The following is a 22615-nucleotide window of genomic DNA, read 5'->3' as shown; positions in this document are numbered from 1 at the left end:
GTTTTCTGTTTCCCATACAAGTCTCAGGGATACTGGCACAGGGACCAGTGAAGGCATCATGCAAACACAGGGTTTGGCTAGACCCCCAGAATTCTCTCAGTCTTGTTATTATTTGTAAACTAGAAGCCAACATTGGATATGTGATTGACGGATTAGTTTAGGGTTAATAGAGAAGAGCTGGCACTGCCCCTTCGGATGATGTCTCTTAAAAGTCCAAAATGAACCTGAGTTTGCTGCCTCTGCGCTGAAGGACAGTAGAGGACACAGCCAGAATTTCCATTCTCGCTTTGGTCAGAACATGGAGGTTGGCAGTGGAAGATGGGTGGATGAAGCAGAACCAACGATCGAAGCAGTAGGCGGAGTTTACACACCTTCAGACCCTGTTCCTTCTTTGTCTTTGTAAAAGGTATCAAGGGCACGACCCTCTCCTCCTGCCATTAAGCAGTGGCAGTTGTGAGATGAAAGGGAACAGGTTCTTGAATATAAGGAGGGGACTGAGTAGCAGAAGGGCCAGAATTTTAGGGACCACTTGGATGCCCTCCCTTTCCAGGCCACCATCTCCTTTCTCTTTCCTCAACCTGCTTCCTTGCGTTCTTTTCCCAGAATTCCCGCTATCAGACCTACCAGCGCATGTGGAATTACATGTACTCCAAGCAGCCCAGTGTGTTCGTGAAGAGCACGGAGGAGGGGATCGCCAGGGTGTTGAATTCCAACTACGCCTTCCTTCTGGAATCCACCATGAATGAGTACTATCGGCAGCGAAACTGCAACCTCACTCAGATTGGGGGCCTGCTGGACACCAAGGGCTATGGGATTGGCATGCCAGTCGGTATGCAGGAGAGGAACAGCCTCTTCGGGTAGCTCCACCCAGGCAGGCTCAGGGTAGCTCCCACCGTCGAATGCAGCCTTGAAGTCAACAGCCCCTGTGTCTAGAACCGGGTTCACAGTGACTTGAGATGGGCATTCTTCAGGTTTTTAAAAAAAGCGAATCCACATCCTTCCAAGTCATCAGGGATTAGTACCCAGTCCTCAATTATGGAAGGGCTAATTGATTAGTTATTCATAGATTAATTATTAAAGGGCACATGGATGCCCTTGGTGTTTTCTTTTTTTTTTTTTTTTGCCACACCACACAGCTAGCTTGTGAGATCTGAGTTCCCCAACCAGGGATTGAACCCAGGCCCTGGGCAGTGAAAGCATCGAGTCCTGCCCTTTGGCCATTTCTCTGATGTCTGACATCTCTACTAGCAGTGGAAAGGAGACGGAAGAGATGGTAGGACTCAAGTGAATTAATTTTGCTATTAGTGTCCCTGGTGAAAGGTTTACTACGAAAGGGGACTGACGTGATTGGAGGAGATGGCTTTCAAATCATCTGTGGATCTCACTGGTCCACCTGTCAGAGTCGGTAGCTGAGAGTGGGCAGGAAAGCTCTGGTATTCACCTTGCTGACTGTGCCGTCGGTTTGTTATAGGAAGGTAGAGATGCTTGGCTTCCAGAAAGGTTTCCCAGCTGTTGCCTTGTAAAGAATATCCCTGCTTTAGGCCTTCCCCTGCTGATGGTTCCTCTATCAGAAGGTGAGGGGGAGCACGTTTGTGACTTTGTGACCGTGGAGGAGGTCTGGAAATGTCCCCCAGTGTATTCAGACATGTACCCTTCCCACACACACCACGGAGAGCCACATTGTATAGGGCTGTCCTTGTCCAAGTCTGTCCTCATACAAGGTTGTCCTGAAACCAAGCAGCCGGGGAAGAAGCAGGAATGGAGGAAATCATCTCATGTGGGGAAATTGACATACAGGATGTGCATCTTTGTTGGTATCTTACACACCACTTCTCTCTCTTTTTGTTTTTTGAGGTGTAGTTGACTTACAATGTTGTGTTAGTTTCAGGTGTAAGTTAGTTTCAGGAAAGTGTTTCAGATATATATCTATTCTTTTTCAGATTCTTTTCCCTTACAGGTTATTACAAAATATTGAGTATAGTCCCCTGTGCTATACAGTAGGTCCTTGTTGGTTATCTCTTGTATATATAGTAGTGTCACACCCCTTCTCTTGATCGGTACCTAACTCAGAACTCTATAAATTATAGGCCTCACTTATACCTGTGTCATGTGAAGGGCATGGGATGGAGTCAGGCAGATCTGGGAATGCACCCTGCTTCCTGGCTGTGGGATCTTGGATAGGTTATTTAACCTCTCAGAGTCTCAATTATCGCATTTGTAAAATCAGGTTTCTAGTGTGTACCTCAGAGGGTTGTTACAAAGGTTAAACTGAATAATCTGGTCTCACCACAGTGTTTCATCACACTTAGCCTGTTAGGGGGAACATTAGTGCCCTCCCCACATTTTCCAATGTTCCCTCTGTTATTTGATAAAAGCAGATGACTTCTTCAAGACTGATCAGAAACCAAGCCAACGAATATAGGCAATAATATGGTTCACCCTTGAACTCTGTCATTTCTGACCCTAGTAGTTTTGTAAACTGGAAGCCTCACTCAGGGCACCTGCATACCCTCTACTTAGCATCATATTTCATTGATTTCATTAATAATACAGATTAGGGGCCCTTTTGAGAAATTTACTGGTTGACATTGTGTTTCAAGATGGTGGAGGGAACCACAAAATGAACCTAAGGTGCACGTTGATAATACTCCAGCAATTTAACTGAACTGTCAAGTGCTTCAAAAGTTTTCATGGCACAAACCTATAGAGTTGACATAAAGCAGACTGACTCTAGAAATTCTCATCAGTAACCAAGGAAAAGGGGAGGGAAATGCATTGGTTCTGTGTCTGAGGTAATGCTGTTTCCATATGTGTTATCTTAGTCTTATCCCACCTGCAAGGGAGATGTGGTTCTTCCCATTCTAGAGGAGAGAACTGAGATTCAGAGCTGGTAAGTTACTTGTCCAAGGTCACAGAATAAGTGGAGAGAAAAGCTGAGCTGGAGCCTAGGGGGCCTATCTCCAAATCTAGCATTTCACCTCTCAGACCGTGTTACCAAACGGGTCCACCAGCTCGACAGGACAGGATAGATGGGGAAGGTGAGCTATGGGTTAGCCCAGGTTCTTAGATCAGGCTGGGAAGAGCATTGCATAGTCGATTGATGGGACAGAGTTTAGGTCCAGGAAAGACAAGTATGTGTGTCCTTCTTAAGTGGAAAGTAAGGGTGTAACTATGGAATAAGCAGTGTGGTTAGACCCAGGAAGATGAAGAGAAACAGAACAAGGAATGAGATGGAAAATAAGTCGGGTAGTTTAGGAGCTAAGTAGGCAAACATGGAGTAAGCAGAATAATCCTTTCATGGGGCCCTTGGTGTGCTATTGAGATTGGGTTGAAGATGCCTTGGAAACTGCTTGAAATGCCTTGTTGGCTGGATACTTGTCTCTAAACCTGGAATATTCATTAGTCTCACCACCTAACACCATCTGTTAGTTCCAGTAGCCATTCACTTCAAATGTGTGTTAAGTACCTGCTATATAATATATGAGGTGCTGTTGACATTCACCCAGATCACATTCAGCGCTGCAGGCTTGGGGTTTGAATGCCCAAGGGTAGTTGTATCTGTAGCAGGGAAGGTTCTATCTATGGAGTCATGGGCTGTTAGAGTGCTAAGAGATCTGGGAGCTGATCTAATTCCTTACCTGTCAAAGTGCAGCCCATGGCCCAGCGGCAGGGCACCGCCTTGGAGCTTGTGAGAAATGCGAAATCTCAGCCCCCAGCCCCAGACCCACTGAATTAGAGTCTGCAGGTCGACAAGATCATGAAAGTTTGAGAGCAGGAATCTATTTGTTCCAGCTTTTGCCTGTATCCTGCATCGAAGCCCTTTTCCCTGGGGCGTCTGTCCACATCAGGCCTTTACAGAGCTTGGACAAGAAAACTGGGCAGCTTAGTTCATTTCCAGCCTCCTGGCGGCTTTTTCTTAATGATTTTTCTTAATAATTTCAGGCCTCAGCCTGTGCTGGGGCATCGAGCTTTCCACGATTTCATTTAAGCCTGCTTTTGTGATTAAACCTACATTCCAGAACCAAAGCTCCTTGACCATACTCCATACGAAAAATTTAAAAAGAATTGCACTCAACAGAGCCTTCTGTCTGAGGAGGGAGGGAGGAGCGATGTAAATGGAGTAGTGGACGGGGCCAGGGGTTCTGGGGCACCCAGCAGGCAGCTGTGCGGGAAAGGGGGTGCCCCAGACCGATTCTCCACACAGATGGAGGAGAGGAAGCTTCCACCTCGCTCTGGGTGGCCCTTTTCTCATTAGTGGCCGCGGCGGGTGAACAATTGTCGGGTGTAATGTAGTGAGAGTTACAAATGGCAGAGAAACTAATTTCAATAAAGTAGAAAATAGGCAACTGATTGCGAGGTTTGTGTCACAGAAGATTTCTCTCCTTGGCCTCCCAGGGGCAGGCGGACGGGGAGCTTTGCAACCAGCTTCCCGCGTGCTGGTAGGGAGGGAGGTGGGTTCACCCAGGTAGAAAATGTTGGCGCCTGGCTGGGGAGGTGGGCAGCACAGCTGCCCGGAAGGCTGTCCCTTGACCCATGCTGGGGTCTTGGCCGTGGGCTGGGCGTGCCAGTCAGCGTGGAGAGAAGGAAAGTAGAAACGCCTGATGCCCTGCATGGCGCGGAGAGTCCTCAGCCGGAGCGAGTAGAGAGCCGTGCTCCTGCGGGGACCCCTGTCCCTCCCCTCCTATGTGACGTGGGCAGGGTGGCAGGGAGGTTTACCGGGAAGGGAGCAGAGAGATGCAGACGGGGGCACTCATGTCCTGTGTTCTGGCCTCTCCTGTGACCCACAGGCTCCGTCTTCCGGGACGAGTTTGACCTGGCCATCCTCCAGTTGCAGGAGAACAACCGTCTGGAAATTCTGAAGCGCAAGTGGTGGGAAGGGGGCAAGTGCCCCAAGGAGGAAGATCACAGAGCCAAAGGTAAGGGTGGCCAGGGCCTCCCCTCCTGCCTGGAGGACCAGAGCTGCTCGTCTCTGGCGTCCAAATTCCAAGTAATGCCAGGTTGAGAAAAAGCCTCGGAAGGAGCCGAAGGCCGGGCTGGGACTGGCTGGGCTCATCCCTGTCCCAGGGTCTTGGGCTTACTGTACGGTGTCCACTCCCGCCCGCTCCCGAGTCTTAGAGGTGCCACCCCTGCCATGTTTCCTGAGTCCAGCCGCTTCTGCGCCAGCACCACCTCTTCCGCCATGGCCCAGGCCACCAGCACCCCACAGTCATACGATTACAACAGCCTGGCCCCCTTTTCCCCTGCTTGCGCCTCTGCACTGTTCTCTCCACCAGAAGCCAGGGTGATTCTTTTTAAGACGTACATAAGGTTGCAGCCTTGGCCTGCGCAAACCTTCCAATGGCTTCCCATCTCACTCAGAATAAAATCCGAGCTTTCTATGGCCTCCCGACCCTTCCTGATCTGTTTCCCCCTTTTCTTCCTGTTCCCCAAGCCTCCCAGCCCCCTCCCACCTCGGGGTCTGCACACTGTTCCCTCAGAAGGTCCCTCAGAGAGGCCTTCCCTCCCCACGCCACACATCTCTCCCCTTCCCTTGGGCTCTGCTTTTCAGACCTTATCACTACCTGATAGTATAGTTTCTATTCATTTGTTTACTTTCTGCCTCTTCGACTAGAATGTAAGTTCCATGAGGGCAGGGTTTGTCTTCCTTACAGGGCTGTCCACAGGGCCTGGCACATGGATATTTTATTGAATGAATGATAAATACGGCTGGATAGAAAGCAGTCACTGACTGACGTGTAGTTGAAGAGTGTCGAGGGTCCCTGAACACCCAGCATTTTCTGTAGGGGGAGCATATATCCTGGCTTGCCCGGGATAGTCTCGGGTTACATCTGTTGTAGATCCATGAATGCCTGTTAGTTATTTTTAGAATGCCCTTTCATTTTCAAGGTGTCCTGGCTTGGGGAATAAATCATATGGTCACTCCAGTAATCTACTGCAGCCTTGCTAAAATATGCAGCGAATTCACCTATACACACTCGCCCCTGGGGAGGCAGCTGGGGAGTAAAATGAATGATGCTCTGTGCTTCCCTCTCTGCTCAGCGTGAACGATTATCCAGGATGAGACAGTCAGGGAATGACTTTGTGTTTCTAAGGGTCTCCGTGTGCCTCTTGATCCTTTGAGGAGAGGGCTCAGGAACGTGGACCTACAGGGACAAGCCCTTTGTCATTTGGAGGAAATGCTGCCCCTTCCTTTGCAGGAACGGTGGGAGGCCACACCATTCTTGGCTCTCCACTCCCCAAAGGTCAACGGTGGAGGAGACTGACTCTTGTTTGTTCAGAGAAAAAAAGAAATGGGGGAGGTACAGAGAAAAGTATCAGGAAACTTTCGTGGATTTGAAAGAATGCACTAGATGTTGAAGATGCCCAGGACCAGTATAGGAAAGGAAGCGGGGAGCGGGACATTGCAGGCAAGAAGCACATTGAGGGAGGATGCAGAGGCAGAAATCGGTACAGCGGGCAGGGCTGTGAGTGGGGACCACAGGTGGTGTGGGTGTGAGAAAGATTCCCGTGGGGAGATCTGGGCTGCCTAGACGGTTCGTACCCGGGAAGGTGTGGGTAGCAGGATGTGCCTCCACCGCCCCTCCCCAGAAAAAGATTCATGGATTGAAAGCAGTCTAAATCTGACTGGGCCCAGAATAGTCAAAGTAAAGTGAGATTATTGGTAAGCTAATATATGTCCGTGTTTTTCTGTGGGAACAATGAACTTCAGAGTGATGGGAAGGAGTGCCATCTTACCAAGGAGATGGAGGGAAACAGTAGTGGCTTTTGATCTGGAGTAATTTAAAGTTTAGGGTTGGCCGAAAAGTTCGTTTGGGTTGTTCCATAACATCTTACGGAAAAACCTGAGCGAACATTTTGGCCAACCCGATAGAAACGGAGAGATGGACCTGGGACCCAGCGTGAAACAGGAGAAATGTCCAGGTTTCTGTTGCCCTAGAAGCCCCTGGTCGCCCTCCAGCTGCCCCTCCCCACAGCGGGTAGGGTGCCTTCCGTGATTTTCGATGGAGCCCTCAACACACTACGTTACAACTCTTGGTTTCCTCTGCCCAAGTGATGGCACCTTAGATGTGGACCCGTCTCACCTGCTTCTGTGTCCCTGGCCTCCCCTACAGAGCCTGGCACATAGTAGGGACTCAGTAAAAGTCTGTGGGATGTGTGATGAAAGCCACTGACTGGTAGCTGTCAAAAGCCACCAATTACTGTCCTCTTGGGCCACGCTAAGGTGGCAAATGAAACTGTGCTATGATGCTTTCCCGAGTAGCCTTCGCGCTCAGAGCTCTCTACTCCTTTGAGTTGTTCCTGCCTCTGAACAGCTGACTGAACATATGCGGGGATGCAGGGATGCTGTAGACGCGGGAGGCTGGAGCAAAACAGGGGGTGGGCAAGAGCAAGGGCTCAGAGGGGTGCAGGGAACCCACAGGCTCCCCACCGGCCCCCGGCTGCCAGCTCTGGCTGCTCCAGGCCTCCCGCCTCTTTTCCTTACCACTAGTTGTGGGTTTCCTGGCTTTCCTTTCTTTTGTAAACCTGATCCTATTTGATCTCTTTGAGCCTGTTTCCCCTCGAGACTCACTACTGAGTTGATCCCAACTCTCCAGTTTCCCCTTTCATCCTTGACTTCTAAACCCAGCCACAGGCCCTTCCCCTTTGTGCCCTTATTTCTTTGTGTTTATTTTCACTGCTAATCTATAGAGAAACAGTTGGAGGGCAGCAGATTGACAAGGCTGGGGGTGACGACACAGGAGCTGGGACCTTACAGTTTTCACTTAGGGACCTCAATTTAGATTGTCTCTCTCTCCCATTAGAGATTTCACCCGAAGTCCAATGGGCTCCCCCGCACCCCACTCTAAGAACGGGGCTCAAACATTTCCCTCCTGCACACCTATTTGTTCTGCTGACAGCTGCTAGGTTGGTTCTCTCCCCTGAGGCAGTGTAGACAGGGTTCAAGATCACAGGCACTGGGTCAAATGGACTCCACTCCATAGATGGCCTTGTTATATACACTGTGAAGCATCTTTAAGCCTCCGTTTCTTCCTCTGGAGAATAGAACTAGAAATAATAATGCCACCTCCCCAGGCTATTGTGAAGACTGAATGAGATAAACCATGTTAAACACTCAGCAAAGCACTGGCTCAAAGGAAATGAGAACTGATTTTATTCTAAAATCTAGGCCTAAAGAAGAAATTGAGGTCTGAATAGTATCCACAGCCACAAGTACACCCATCCACTCCATGTTCCTCAAGGCTACATGGCTTTTCTAAGATGAACACTTAGGACATTAGTTTGTCTGTTGATAGTTGTCCCCCATGGATGAAAATCTCAAGTGCAGGGTCTGTGTCTTATTTATTTTTCTATCCCAGTGACCAGCATATCATCTGACATTTCATCCGTATTTGATGAAAGGATGAACAAGTAATGAATGAATGAATGAATGAATGGGCAATCATCTCAAGGACGTCCAGACTGGTCCTACTTCTTAAGTCTTTTTTCCTCCAAACAGGAGCCCTGACACCCCAGTGTTAGATGGAAAGTGTTCACGGAGCCCTCACTGCATCCAACGAACAGTGTAGACCACTGTGTATCAGGCACTGTGCTGGGCTCTGAGAGTATGAAAAACAATGAGACATGGCCCTGCCCTCAAGAGGTTTAGAGTTAAAGAGAGGTACAGATTATCACTATAATGGTTGCACTGTAGGAATGCTTTCATAGAGCTGGACAGAAAGTGTTATGAAGCCCAGAGAACAAAGTGATTAATTCTGCACAATAGTCAGGGAAGGTTTACAGAGACATTGGGCCTGGACCATGAAGCATTCATTAGGAGTCACAGCTTTAGGAAGGTTGTGGAGCAGAGTTGTCACACTCAGAAATTGGTTTGGATGAGTAGGATGAGGTTGGAGTTACGAGGGCATTGAAAACCAGGTGAAGGCATGTGGACAGCAAACCAGTATGTCCCAAACTTTCCCAGGGAAAGAATTAATAGCAGAGGACACTGAGTATGCATGTTTGGGGATCTGGGGACAGAGTCTAAAGCAGCCCAGCATGTTTGGAATTTCCTCTTCTGTTTTGTCCTAAAAACACATGTGAATTTTGCATCTGACAACGTAATAGGGGCATGTTTATGTAATAGAAAAATGCTTTTCGCTCCTAGACTCTAAGTAAAATCAGTGTCCCAGGAAGATGCCCTGTAAACACCCCAGAGCTTTGCATATGCCTTGGCACACTAACACCACAGTGGACCGGGTTGGAGACATTGGTGGAAGATCTCAAAGGTTCTGGAGTGAGATGTGGCCTCAGGAAAGCAGGTGCTGTGGATGGAATTCTGAGCTGTCAGTGGCATTCATGGTCCCAGGGCACAGTCATTGTCTCGGGAAGAACGGAGTCCAGTTATTGGACTGGACAAACAAAAGAAGTTGTTCCAACTCAGCAGAGACAATGTTCTTAGAAGTCATGGTTTTTGATTTGCTAAAAAAGTATCACTGTTTTGGAATACAGAAGGCCAGTACCTGAAGGAAGCTTTGCATAAAGCTAACACTAGAAGTTCAGAGAGCCAGGCCACCCAGTCTGCAAACCAGATAAAAAGATGCAAACCAGGAAAGGATATGTTAGAATGTGGAAGGTCCCTGAGAAGGAGCCTTGTGCCCTGCTGGGAGGGGGAGAGTGCCAGAGAGAACTCCTAGATTCGTTGGGGATACCAAGAGGTAAAGAGATGTTTGCTTACTTCTGGATTTTGGCATGCCCCACAAATATGTGTCATGCCACGGTGGAGTGGGTGCGTGAGAGATGGCACATGGGGACCCAGGGCAGAGAGGTCCCAGGGACAGACCTGCATTTTCTGGGGCCCCAGACAAGGATATTGGAAATCTAAGAGGAATCTGGCATTAGGATGGGACATCTAACCCCATCCCCATGGCACATAATCTCTTTCCCAACCCCAGACTTGAAATACATCCAGGAGTGAAGGGGGAACAGAGAAAACACCATATTTAACTGAATGTAAATCTGAAATTTAAACATAAAGAAATCGCTACATTTTTGGCAATCAGGTGGAAACGGCAGTTTGAGGTAGATGTTAGGTACCTTTATAGGAAAATTAAGTTGTTGTTTTTGCAGAGTGGTTGGCTTGGGATATTCTTCCCCATTCCACAGAATTTTAGGAAGACTGGTCTGACAGCAGAGCTCAGGATGGATGGAGAGGAGACACAGGGAAAGCAGGCTCCCAGGGAAGATGGAAAGGACTGAGCAGGAGGCTTCTTTCCGCTCTCCACTGGGGGACCGAATGTTCCCTGGCATGGAGAAGAGAACTGAGCAGATGAAGAGAGAAGATAAACAGTGGAAGCCATCCTGCCCGGGTCCCACGTGCTTCGGAAAATGCTAGGGTTCTACCAACCAGCCGATGTTAACTTGCCTCCATGCGGTCGTCCTTGGGAGCAAGAGGGGGAGCTGTATTAACAAGTGGTGATGTCCAAGAGGGGGCTGTCTGGGAGATACTGTGCAAATCACCATAAGAACCAGGGCTTCGGCTCCCAGCGCAGCCACAGCAGCTAGTGCCAGTTTAATGCAGTGGCCCCATTTCTGCCATGGCTGAAACCCAAACAGATATTACTCAGAGAGACTAAAAGGCTTCCTGGCTGAATGAAAGTCCACGTGACCTCCCCCAAGCCAGGCCAGAAGCACTAGCCTGGAAGGAGCAGAGCCACTGCTTGGTCTCCCTGTGACAAATTAGCCATCAAACTTCCGGAATAAAACTCACTGCTCGAGAGACCCCCCCCTCCTGTGGCAGAAGAACAGGGACCAGCATGGCCTGAAAGATCTCTTCCTTTAAGTCTTTCATGGTGGCCAGGAATGGAGCCGCAGGACCATGTTTTTTCTTGTGTCTCAAACTGAACAAAGGGCAGTCCTTTTCATTTGCTTTCCAAAGCAGCTTCTAGGGGATCTTTCTTTTCGTGGTTGGAATCAGTTGGCTTCCACACGTGCCTAAAGAAAGGAGGAGGAGATGGAGCAGACAGAGAGGGATGGAGGTGAAGGGAGCTATGAGGGCGGTCCTGTTCTCAGAGATCCCTGAAACTGAGAGTGACATCAATTGCAATGTACCAGACAATGTGCAGTGCCTCACATAATCCTTTTCTACTTTATTATCCTATTAAAATGTGAGAAATTTCAAAGAAAATGATCTGCTGCTACTTCACTTCTAACCCAGTATTACAGCTCCGGTATCACTGCCAAATTCCAGAGACGAATCCTAACATTGGGATGACGCCACCATCTGAGTCTTTTTGCCAGGTCTTACTTGGCTCTGGTGAGAACCACAGCATTACCCCTTGGCTTCATCTCCCCGTTTCTTTCCCTGCCTATAGCTCAGTGACCAGCTACCTGCATACACAGCTGAAAAACGCAATGGCAGATCAGGTGGAAAACTGGAGAATTACAAAAAGAAGCAGGCTTCATTCCAAGCTGTTTCATTTTCTTCTGCCTTGTCTTTTCAAAAACACTTATTTTATTTATTTTCTCACTCAACTCCTATAAAAAGAAATATCGCTAGCCACTCACAGAGGCCAGCATCCCAATTCAAGGGGATTGGATTACCAAAGGCTTTGCAGAACAATTGCCAGACAAAAAGGTAGTCGGTGAATTCCAAGGAAATTAAATACTTTTATCTTGAAAAACACAAGCTCGCAATCAGGCTTCAAAGGAACATAAATACACCACCAGGCTGTGAAAATCAGGGTCCCCTTTCAAGGATGGAAAAGAGGCCGGTGGCATTGACTCACAAAATCCTTAGAGAGCAGGAAGTTTGCTGTCTGGCACGGCGGGAATGAAAGTGTAAGACATCTTAGCAAGAGTGGGGGCGAGTGATGCGGGGGGTTGGGGGAATCGTGGGGACGTTTTCCTTTCTCTTTCTTCCCTGGGGGCTCAGCTCTATTATCCTGGTTCTCTGGTTTCTCTGGAGAGGGCCAAGACTGGAAACCTGAATATGGGAGTTTAGATAGTGTCTCGAAGTGATGCTTGCCGAGGAAGCCTCTTCCTAATCAAATCAGATTGACTGCTAAGAGACGGGGAAACTCCGGGGGAGGGGGGTGCCAGAAAGCACAATCGGGAACAGAGGTGAACCATGGCCCAGTGTGTCTGCGTCAAAGGAGGTCAGCAGTTACAAAGACCACAGCCCCACTGTGTCTGGAAAGTGAGCCAAGATTAAGTCAATGGATCATCGATTCAAACATTTGCTATAATGTTCCCAAGGAGAGAAGGAGATTTTATAAGTGGAACTAATAGCCCGTACATAGGTCTCACTTCCCCAGTCACTTGGGGCGAGGGTGGGGTGGTCCTAGGAATGAATTCAGTCACAGGGAGCCAGGTTGAGGTCTGTAATCACAACCCTGCAGCATGAGGGACCATGGGGGCCCCGAGTTCTGGGGAGAAGTGATATGGGGGTAGGGATACGGACTCAGGCTCTGGCTTCCATTTGGATCTGGCACTTCCCCTCGCCAGCCGTGGAGCCCTGGGCAAGTTACCTGACTCCAGTACCTTGGTTTCCTGGTCAGGAACATGGCGGTAAGGGTAAGTGCCAATTTCACAGGGCAACTGTTAGGATTGAATTACAATGTTTAGCCTGGTAAGGTAGCTCATAGTAAATATTCATAAAGGTCAGCTTTATTTTATTTATTTATTTTTTTAACGATTTCTTATTTATTTATTTATTTATTTATTTATGGCTGTGTTGGGTCTTCGTTTCTGTGCAAGGGCTTTCTCCAGCTGTGGCAAGCGGGGGCCACTCTTCATCGCGGTGTGCGGGCCTCTCACTGTCGCGGCCTCTCTTGTTGCGGAGCACAGGCTCCAGACGCGCAGGCTCAGTAATTGTGGCTCACGGGCCCAGCTGCTCCGCGGCATGTGGGATCCTCCCAGACCAGGGCTCAAACCCGCGTCCCCTGCGTAGGCAGGCAGACTCTCAACCACTGCGCCACCAGGAAAGCCCCGGTCAGCTTTATTTTTATAAACATTAGCTGGGCAGTCAGATTTATCTAGATTTCACATCTGAGCTCTGAAGACTTGGGCAAATTCTTGAAGTTCTCTGAATTTCCATTTCTTTAATTGCAAAGTGCCAACTGTGGACTTTCTTTATAGTATTTTTAATGAGAATTGAATGAGATAGAGAATGTTTTTTTTACATGAGGTGCTTGAGCTCATATTTTGATAAATTGTAAAGTACCTCTCCCATAACTTGTGTTTTGATAAATTGCAATATTTATCAGATGCCTCTACCATCCCTCTTCTATTCTGTGTTCCTTTCTCTACCCTTCTGCCATCACCGTCTCCAGAATCTGCTGGGTCTAGTCAACCGATGTCATGGTCAATGCAAGAAGAAATGGCAAACTTAGTATTTCACAGTCCTCAGTCATGGTCAATGCAAGAAGAAATGGCAAACTTAGTATTTCACAGTCCTCAGCAGTGCAAACATGACGATTCGCTTTATATTTTCTGGGAAGGTCATACAGGTCAGCTCACATATGGGCACGTGAAGTTGCTGTTTACAACAAATAAGTCCATGGAGATGGGACCACTTAATGTATTTGCATGGATGTAGGTGCATGTAGCTCTGAATTAGGAAGTGCTTGAAAGTCAAAATGGTCAAAGAATCCATGTTTTTGTCAAATATGTTCAATGTGGAAGATTGCACCAAGCTTCAGCACGTAACGTAGTGCTCAGCTCCCGGGAGCTCCTCAAGAAAGATGTGTTGACCCACGTCAAAGACTAAATACACTGTCCCTTGACGGGATTGTGCTATAATGGTCTCTCCTCCCTCTGCACCTGCTCCGTGGCTCCTGTGGCTCCTCTGCCTCTTTGCTTCCCAGGCTCCCATCCAGAATGAGCTTTCCTGCATCACAGTTACAAATTTCCACAGTACCATCTGGAGATATGCATGGGTTTTAAGGGCTGGGACATACGTGCAACTGAATCCAAGAAGCGATTATTTGCCAGTCAGAACCGAAGGCAGAGCAGGTGGGTGGGTGGGTGGGTGGAGATTCAAATCTACTCAGAGATTCTCCCTTCCAGGTGGCCATTCTAGTTCTAGAGACAACGTTCTTCATTTGCATTTGTCAACTATCATTTGTATTTGTGGGCAATCTGTGAGTGACACACCACAGTTGGTCTTCAATCAACCAGGAGTTTGTGGGGAGAGTTTGATTCCATTTCGGTTAATACAGTCTTATGGCTGAGGCCTAGCTGAGGCTCAGAGACTCAAGCGTCAGGAGAAAAGCTCAGTTTCAACGCCATCTGTCCGCATGGCTTCTGTGAGGTCCCGTCTGAAGAAGGGAAGGGGGCGTGATGAGATGACTCCCCTGCAGGTGTGGAGGGCCTTGGGGTCAGCCTGGGGGGAGTCCACATGCCAGGCTCCTCTGAGTGAGGGCTGAGAGTTGCGGAAGGCATGTGACTTCTAGGAGAATGACTAACGACAGCATTAAGGGAACTGCTGCGCCCTCCTAACTCCGCTTCCCGCTCCCATCTCCATCTGTTTCTCAACTCCGACTCTGCCAGCAATCTATTCTTGCTTCCACTTTCCAATAAGTTCCTAAAGGCACGAATGGTATACAAGCCCCGCTCCTAGGAGGAGGGGGCCACTCAGCCAGGAGTCAGCATGCCGGAGCCAACACCCGTGATTAACATGCTGGCCCTGAAACGCGAGAAGCTGGGAAAGAGAGGCTGTGGGGTGTGTCAGTGACTCATGGTTTCTACCAGCATCCTGTTCAAACCTGAGCTCCTCAAAGAAGCTTTCCCTCATCTGATCAAGGTTATCCCAGCACAGATCACCTGTCCATTTATAACCCTATCCCATCCCCACCCCCACGCCTGCCCTTGACCGCGTGCGGTCAAGTCCATGCTGTGGATCGTCCACATCATGTTCAGTCCCACTCTGGCCAGCCACACTGCAGTCTAGGCCACCAGGCTGGGAGCCCTCAACGAGGGCTGGTCCACTTTATGATTATTTTAAACAACATTTAATTAGGAATGAATACATATCAGTATGGATCCAAAGCTTTTGAGAATTCATGCTTCTACACCTGGGATGTCCTTATCCTCTTTCTGTCAGCTCATTTTTTCAACAAACATTTATTGGGCTCTTATGACGGGCCAGGGGTTATAGAGTTGAACAAGACATGACTCTTCCTCTCAAGGGAATCACAGTCTAGTGGGAAATCCAGATATATAACATTAAACTAATTATTATTTTATGCAATATCAGAGTGGCATATGTTGTATCAGAAAGCATCTGATCAGAAAGATCACTCAGGCAACTAGGTGGACGGTAAAGTTGAGGAGGACACAGCTAAGAGCAGGGAAATCATTTTGGAGATGCTGCCAAAGTCCAAGCAAGAGATGGTGGGGCCTTGAGCTAGGGAAGTGGTAGCAGAGAGAGAGAGAGAGAAGGTAAGAAATTGAAAAGTATTTAGGAGGTAAAATCAGCGGGACAGTGCATGGAGGAGGAGCAAGAGGCCAAATGCAGGGAAATGGGAGAATATGCCTCAGAGCAGGCAAAGGCGATTGAGAAGATTGGTGGAGAGCAGAGAGCAATGGCTTCATAAAAAGCCAAGAAGGGGGAGTTCCCTGGTGGTTCAGTGGTTAGGATTCGGTGCTTTCACTGCCGTGGCCTGGATTCAATCCCTGGTGGGGGAACTGAGATCCCACAAGCCTCGTGGCGTGGACAGAAAAAAACAAATGCCAAGAAGGGCGTGTGGTTGACAATGTCAAGTGTTACCAGAGGTCACTTAAGATTGGGACTGGAAATTTTCCGATACATTAGAAACAAAATGTTCGTTGGTAACCTCAGTGAGCTTGGTTTTAGTGGTACAAGACAAAATTTCATGGGATGACAAGTGAATATTCGGCAGAATAAAAGTGAATTCAGAACGCAATCATTTTCTCCTTTAGATACCATAGACAGGCCACCTAGCGCCTAAAAGATTTTCAAGTGTCCAAAATTATGTTTGAGATCTGAAAAAAATTATTAGCTTCAAAATGCAAAAAGAAAACTGCTAAATCAAATTAAGACGTGTAATTAACTGTCTCCAAAATGTAACATTGTTTCGACTTCATTAATTTTTAAATTTAATATTCATAAAAACGTCATTACATTTAGAAACAATTTTTTTGGTTTGATTTTTCTCCTTTTGCAAACATTCTCTTGTATGAACAACGACTGCTGAGAAATCACAGCCAATTATACATTAACTGTTGCTTGCCACTCCGTCACATCAGAAGCAAAATTTAAAAAATGCATTTAACATAAGATGTGGGTGCATTTTCTCCTTCTTGCTTTCATGTGGGATGGGTCGCCAAATGTAAGCGTTTTAAGGGCTGTCTTAACATAGTTCTGGTATAGATAGTTTCAAAAATCTTGCCTAGGGAAGGAAGGAAAGAGAAGGGTATTCACTAGACAGAGCTGGAGGGAGAAGGATTTTGTATTTTTCTTTAAGAAGGGTAAGACGTGAGTGTGTGTGTGCACTGAGGGAAAGAGTCAGTAGGGAGGAAAAGATTGGGGAGGGCTGGGATGGTGACTGAGGGCGACAGGGAAAAACTAGAGTCCAGATGGCAGAATTGGACTCGAGGAGGGGAGAACAGCTCTGCAGAAACACGAGGGGAGGCTGAAGCCCTTCAAGGGGATCCTAGTCTTTTTCTACATCAGGCAGAGCTATCCCAAGGTGACAGGAAAGTCTTGTGGTACCTCACCAGGCACTTGGAGCTCTGTTTACCTGAACAGGTGGGCATCTTTGGTATCACAGTCATCACTTCCCCTTCACTGGGGAGCCCTTTCTCTACATGGGCTGCCTGGAGAAACTAGTTTGTCCATGATGCTCAGATGCACGTCCCAATACCCGGTTCTCACCACCCCTAAAGCTGTGGCTGGACACCCCAGCTATGTCCTTGGTGCATTCCCCCTTATGTGTCCCTTTTGTCCCTGGATGCTCCTATGGTTAGAAACCTTCTGCCCAAATGGTCCCAGGTTAGGGGGGCAGGTGATCAAATGAAGCCCAAGCACCTTCCTCTTGGAGGGTAGAAATCTACTCCAAACGCTGTGTGCCTTCCCTTAGAACTGAGTTTTTAAGTCATCTCCTGTTTTTGATTATTCACAATAGAGGATGTTTACTCACACAGGTACCCAAGAGTTGGCTGTGTGGACCTGCAGACCAGAGTATAAAACCCATTGGGTACATTCATGATGTGAGCCCTCGGAGCCATTGTAGCAGATCATTGGTGTAGGCAGGCACTGCGCCGAGCTATGTTATTTTAAAAACAAAACAAAACAAAAAACCAACAGACAGCCATTTGAGTCTTTGTGAGAGAAAACCCACGGCATCTTAAAATGGCTAGCTAGGGCCATTTTTCCAGCTTTCCAAAGCACAGGAAGCAGTGTCAGATTTCTACTTCTGATCCGTGGCTCATCTCAGTGTTGTATGAAGCTGGCTTTCCCTGACACCGACATAGCTCTGTGTCCCATGAAGGCACTGCTGGTTGCACAAACACTCAAGTGTGCAGGCATTCCAACAGCACAGGACATAAGCTACCCTCTTGGCATTTTTTCAGGATAAAAGATGCTTTTTGATTTATGATTGTGGCTCCTCTTGAATCAGGGTTTCATGTGTTTCTGACACTCCCCTAATGTTTGGGTTTCTCTAGTACCAAAAAAAGCATCCAATTACATAGCTAACTCAGTGTTGGACACAACCATATAATTCCAGAAATATCTATTGAGTATATATGATATGCCAGGTATCATGCTTGGCAATGAGGTTACAACCAGAAACTGCCTAACTTCAAGGAACTTAGCCATACACAATGCTTCCCAAAATACCAATTTGCAAACAAATTTTAGGGCTGGTTGGAAAAGAATCACTTGTGAAATGCATTGTAAAATACAGACTCCTGGGTCCCATCTCCAGAGACAGGGATTCAATATGTCCGGGGTGAGGATTAGGAATCCATACCTTTAATGAGCTTCCCAGGTGGTTCTGATGGCAGCCAGGTTTGGGAACCACCTGGGATAAAACGTTTTACTTTCCAAGTAAGTCTGTTAGTGGCACGTTGACACAATTAAGTAAATGTAATTTTTTCTATCCATAGTTTGGTTACGAGAGTTGCTTTATATCAAGCAAACACAATACTAGGAAGATTGATGAAATTTTTATGAAACTGCTAGAATTTACTGGTATTTTGCTATCATGTCTCTATATGCTAAATCAAAATTTTTCTTAGCCCTTTTCTTAAAATGACTGCCCCTCCCACCCCAGAAAGCTTCTCACCAATCTCCTCCACTTGCATCTAGAGCCCCCTCCCCTCTTCTACTCCAGCTATGCTGCATTTTTGTTTCCAAAGAATAATTATATCTCAAGGAATATGTGTGTAAAATGTCTACAAGACTCAAGTTCTGGTCATTCAGCATTTTTGGTAGAACGATTATGTCTCCCAGCTCTTTTACACTATTTTTTGTTTGTTCTCACTTTCTTACAGGACTGGGAATGGAGAATATTGGTGGAATCTTTGTGGTTCTTATTTGTGGCTTAATCGTGGCCATTTTTATGGCTATGTTGGAGTTTTTATGGACTCTCCGACACTCAGAAGCGACTGAGGTAAACCTTCTAAGGGATATGACCTATAGTATTGGCAAGCAGGGCCAAGTTCACAGGCTCACACAGGGACAAAGGTCATTTCAGACCGAACTTGTGAAATCACACAGGAGGGTGGGGCGCCCATGGGACAGCACAGCGGAAAGAATCCCAGTTCCAGGGCAGGAGCTCAGGGTTCAGGCTTCATCACTTACTAATTCTGCAGCCACAGAAAGGGCACATAACCTCTCTGGGCTTCAGATTCTTCTTTGAAACAGCCCAGTAAATAAATCTGTGAAAAATGTTTTATGAACAACGAAGACTTACACAACTATGATTTAAGATGTAGTGTTATAAGGAAAAACAGGCGAAAGTACCAGATTACTAATGGAAACGATGGCTTTGGCTCTTCCATCTTAAGTATGTTTTTGCCTTGCAGGTAAAGCTGTTTAGAGATATCCCAATTCACGAGAGCTCAGAATGACATCTTCCTTCTCAGGGATTTTGAATAAGTTTAATTCCCAAAACTGTGGCTTAGAAACTGGGTTATATAAACTTCACACAGATGGAAGAGTCTGAGAGAAGGAAGACGACTTTATCCCATTCTACCTCCATTCCAGGGCACAAATCATTACACGCTACTTGCATTGTTTGGTTTTTAAAGTATATTGGCCTCTATCTCAATCTCCCAACTCCTGATCATCCTAAAATCTCCTTCCCTAATTGACAGCTCCTAACAGTAGATAACAGTACAGAAGAGTACAGCCCCCCTATAAACCTATGCGGTCCAGCCTCATGTAGGGCCTCCATTCAACACTGCTGACCAGTCTTTTCCTTTTCTGTGCTCAGCTTCTTTCCCACTTCCCAGTAGGACTTCCAAGCCATCACCCACTCCTCACATCCCTTTGCTCCTCCATGACTAATTTTACCTCCTGCCTCACCCAGAACTCAGGAGTGACCAGCCCCAAATTAAAACACCCACCTAAAAAGTTACCCACAGCTGGAGCCACCCCCAGGACTGCTGCAGATGTTCTGGTCATCCCTCCGTCTCTGCCTTGTTCCCACCTTTCCTCAGCTCCTCTGGGATTATCCTTTTTCTCCCCTTTATTTATTTATTTTTTTGCCTGCTGTCTCCCCCAAGTCCAAAACTATGCTCATGTTTATTCCGTATTTTCAAATAATAGCCATGTTGCTGTTGCCCTACCCCTCTCCTCTTGCAAACCCAGGTGATCCGACTGCCTCTCTCTCCATGTCCTCACCTCCCATTCGGGCCTCACTCCACAGCAGCCGGCTCCTCCCCACCCCTTCCCTGAAAGGTCATGGCTGAGAGGTCTGACCCCTCCCAATGAACAAAACCAAAAGAGAACCCACTGGGCCTTATTGGACCTCAGTGTGGCCCTTGATGAAGTGGATCGCTCCTTCCAGAACTCTCTCCTCCCTTGCCTTGCCTGCTCCAAGCTCTCTTGGTTTCCCTCCTCCTTCCCTCTCCAGCGTTACTGGCTTTCTCCTTCTGTCCACCCCTTAAATGGCGGTGCTCTTGCCTCTTCCTGAGACCTCGTTCAGGTGTTCCTGTCCCTGTGAAACCTTCCGCAGTTCTCCTGCCTTCTTCGCTGGACCAGAAATTTGCTCATTCCTCCTCCTTTCCACCACCCCTGTAACCAGCACATAGAGCACTTTCACACTGTGTGGCAATTATTTTCGTATCAGCCTGGCTACTAGACACTGCACTGCCTGAAAGTAAGGACTGAGTCCTTTGTGTCTGTATTTCCACTGCAAAGCACAGTGTTTGATACTTAGTTGACAGTCAATGAATATCAATATATGTCTTTATGTTCTTGTCACATATAATAGATTAGGCAGCTGGTGGTGTTTTTGTTGTAATTATTATGAGAAGCACAGAGAAGTTAAGTGACTTGACTACAGTTTCTGCTATTCATTAACAACCTTGGGTCTAGAATCCAGGTCTCAAGTCCTAACTCAGGCCGTGTTTCATTAGGGGGTTCTACTTCTCTGCGGCTGCTTCAGGTAGAGGATCTGTGCACACTGGGTTGTTCTCCCAAGAGCTCGCCAGTGGTCTGGATGTACCTTGAAAAATTCAGTGAGGAGTTCAAGCTCTCCCAACATCTAGAAAGAAGAGTAAAGGCTAAGTTAACTATTTGACTATGGTAGAACAACTGTCCTGTTGATAGAACGGGAAGACTGGAAGAAAGAACATGAACGAACAGAAAGCTTCCTCTCCCATCCTCATGGGAGAAAGTGTCATTTCCAGCACAGAGTAGAGAAGAAAGCAGAGCATGCATGTGCTCTGCAGTATGTAGGTTTAGGTTCAAATTCTGGGTCAGCTATTTGTTAGTCGAGTAATTTCTGGCAAGGTATCTAACTTCTCTGAGCCTCCATTTCCACATCTGTGAAATGGCTATAACAGTAGTAGTCATGTTACAGGTTCAAGATTCTTCCTCCACAATTCTGAAACCTCAAAAGCTCAAAAAGTTCCAAGCTTTTTGTAAGTTGGATGCCAGTGCTTTTGGTGACAAACCTTGACTTGGACTTGTATGAGGCTAATGTTTATGGTCTTTATCTCACTTGGTGTGAACGTATATTCATTTTGCTACAGAAATATTAATGTGTTTGAATATAGGGTCTTCCCCAGAGCCCACTGGAAGAGATACATAATATATTTTATGTGCATTGTATTACCTTGTCAAAATTCAAAATATTTTGAAACACAGCTGGACCCAAGAGTTTCTTATCAGGAGATGGCAGAGCTGCAGGAGTAGATTGCCTTGTTTTTGTTATTATAGTTATTGTTAGAACGCAGCCTCTCCAGCCATAACCAGCTGATTAAAAGAAATGAGACTCTTTGGCCTGAGAACAGAATGTTCATGGAGACATGGTTGTTTTTTCACATGCTTGAAAGGCTGACATGCGGTAAAGGGATTATTTATTTAGTCGGCTTCAAGGTCCAAATTTAACTGGGATGGATGGATGAAAAGTTCAGGGAGAGGCATTAAGTCAGTAGAAGGAAGCAGCGTTGAAGGGTAATGTGCAAAAATGGTAGGGGCACCTTCCCAACTCGGTGAGATCAGTGTCTTTGAAGCTGTTCAAAGACGAGACGACCACCTGGCGGGATGGTATGGAGGATGTTTGAATATTAAGTAGCGGGTGGAAGTGAGGAGGTGGATTGAAAGGCCTTCAAACATATAAGATGACATAATTGTGAAACACTGCACCCTAGTCGCGCGCCCGAACGAGCCCGCAGGGGACCCTCTGGGGCTGGTCCTGAGAGGTCGGGCTGTGACCTCCTCGTGTCCTCCAGGTGTCCGTCTGCCAGGAGATGGTGAGCGAGCTGCGCAGCATCATCCTGTGTCAGGACAGTGTCCGTCGGCGGCGCGCCGGGCTCCCGCCGCCGCGGCCCCCCATCCCCGAGGAGCAGCGCCGGCCCCGGGACACCGTGACCCTCAGCAACGGCAAGCTGTGCGGGGCCGGGGAGCCCGACCAGCTGGCGCAGAGACTGGCCCAGGAGGCCGCCCTGGTGGCCCGCGGCTGCACGCACATACGCGTGTGCCCCGAGTGCCGCCGCTTCCAGGGCCTGCGGGCGCGGCCGTCGCCGGCGCGCAGCGAGGAGAGCCTGGCGTGGGAGAAGACCACCAACAGCAGCGAGCCCGAGTAGCCCCGCCGCCCGCCGAGGATGCTCGGCTCCCCGGCCCGCTGCGGAGGCGGGATGCGCTGAGCCCGCGCTGCTGCCCGCGGGGCCCCCGGACTTGTACAGCGTCCACCCTTCTCTCCAGATTTTGGATCCAGTAACTTTACAAAGCGATCAAAGAGCCTGACGCCCCAGCCGGAGACGGCGCCCTGGTCCGGGGAGCTGGGGCCACCCAGAGACGTTGAGCCCGAGTGGCAGGGGACGCTCTCCCACCTGGCCACAAGCCCCCTCTTCCCGCAGTGGGCCTTTCCCTCCCAACAAAACTAAAGAGTCGGGGTGGGAGGGGTCCCTGCCCAGACCGTCCGATGAATTGGTGGCA

The 22615-nt window shown here is 47.9% G+C and overlaps 1 protein-coding gene across 2 annotated transcripts in view; it reads left to right on the top strand.

Annotated features, from left to right (window-relative positions):
* The window catches only part of GRIK4 (glutamate ionotropic receptor kainate type subunit 4), a 455581-nt gene extending 433235 nt beyond the window's left edge, over positions 1-22346 (top strand). Inside the window, exons 17-20 of one of the 2 annotated variants that reach the window (XM_061202461.1) lie at positions 604-829; positions 4788-4916; positions 18499-18617; positions 21910-22346. In XM_061202461.1, the coding sequence (XP_061058444.1) occupies positions 604-829; positions 4788-4916; positions 18499-18617; positions 21910-22263 (828 nt within the window). In that variant the 3' untranslated portion in view covers positions 22264-22346. Of the gene's footprint in view, positions 1-603; positions 830-4787; positions 4917-10143; positions 10181-18498; positions 18618-21909 lie in introns of those variants that run through there. The other variant, XM_061202462.1, reaches the window with a different exon arrangement.
* Positions 22347-22615: the final 269 nt, after the last annotated feature.

Source organism: Eubalaena glacialis, chromosome 10 (assembly GCF_028564815.1).
Source record: "Eubalaena glacialis isolate mEubGla1 chromosome 10, mEubGla1.1.hap2.+ XY, whole genome shotgun sequence".
In the NCBI taxonomy this organism is placed as follows: domain Eukaryota; kingdom Metazoa; phylum Chordata; class Mammalia; order Artiodactyla; family Balaenidae; genus Eubalaena; species Eubalaena glacialis.
Note: the sequence above shows the minus strand (reverse complement) of the source record. Positions and strands in the feature narration are given on the sequence as shown.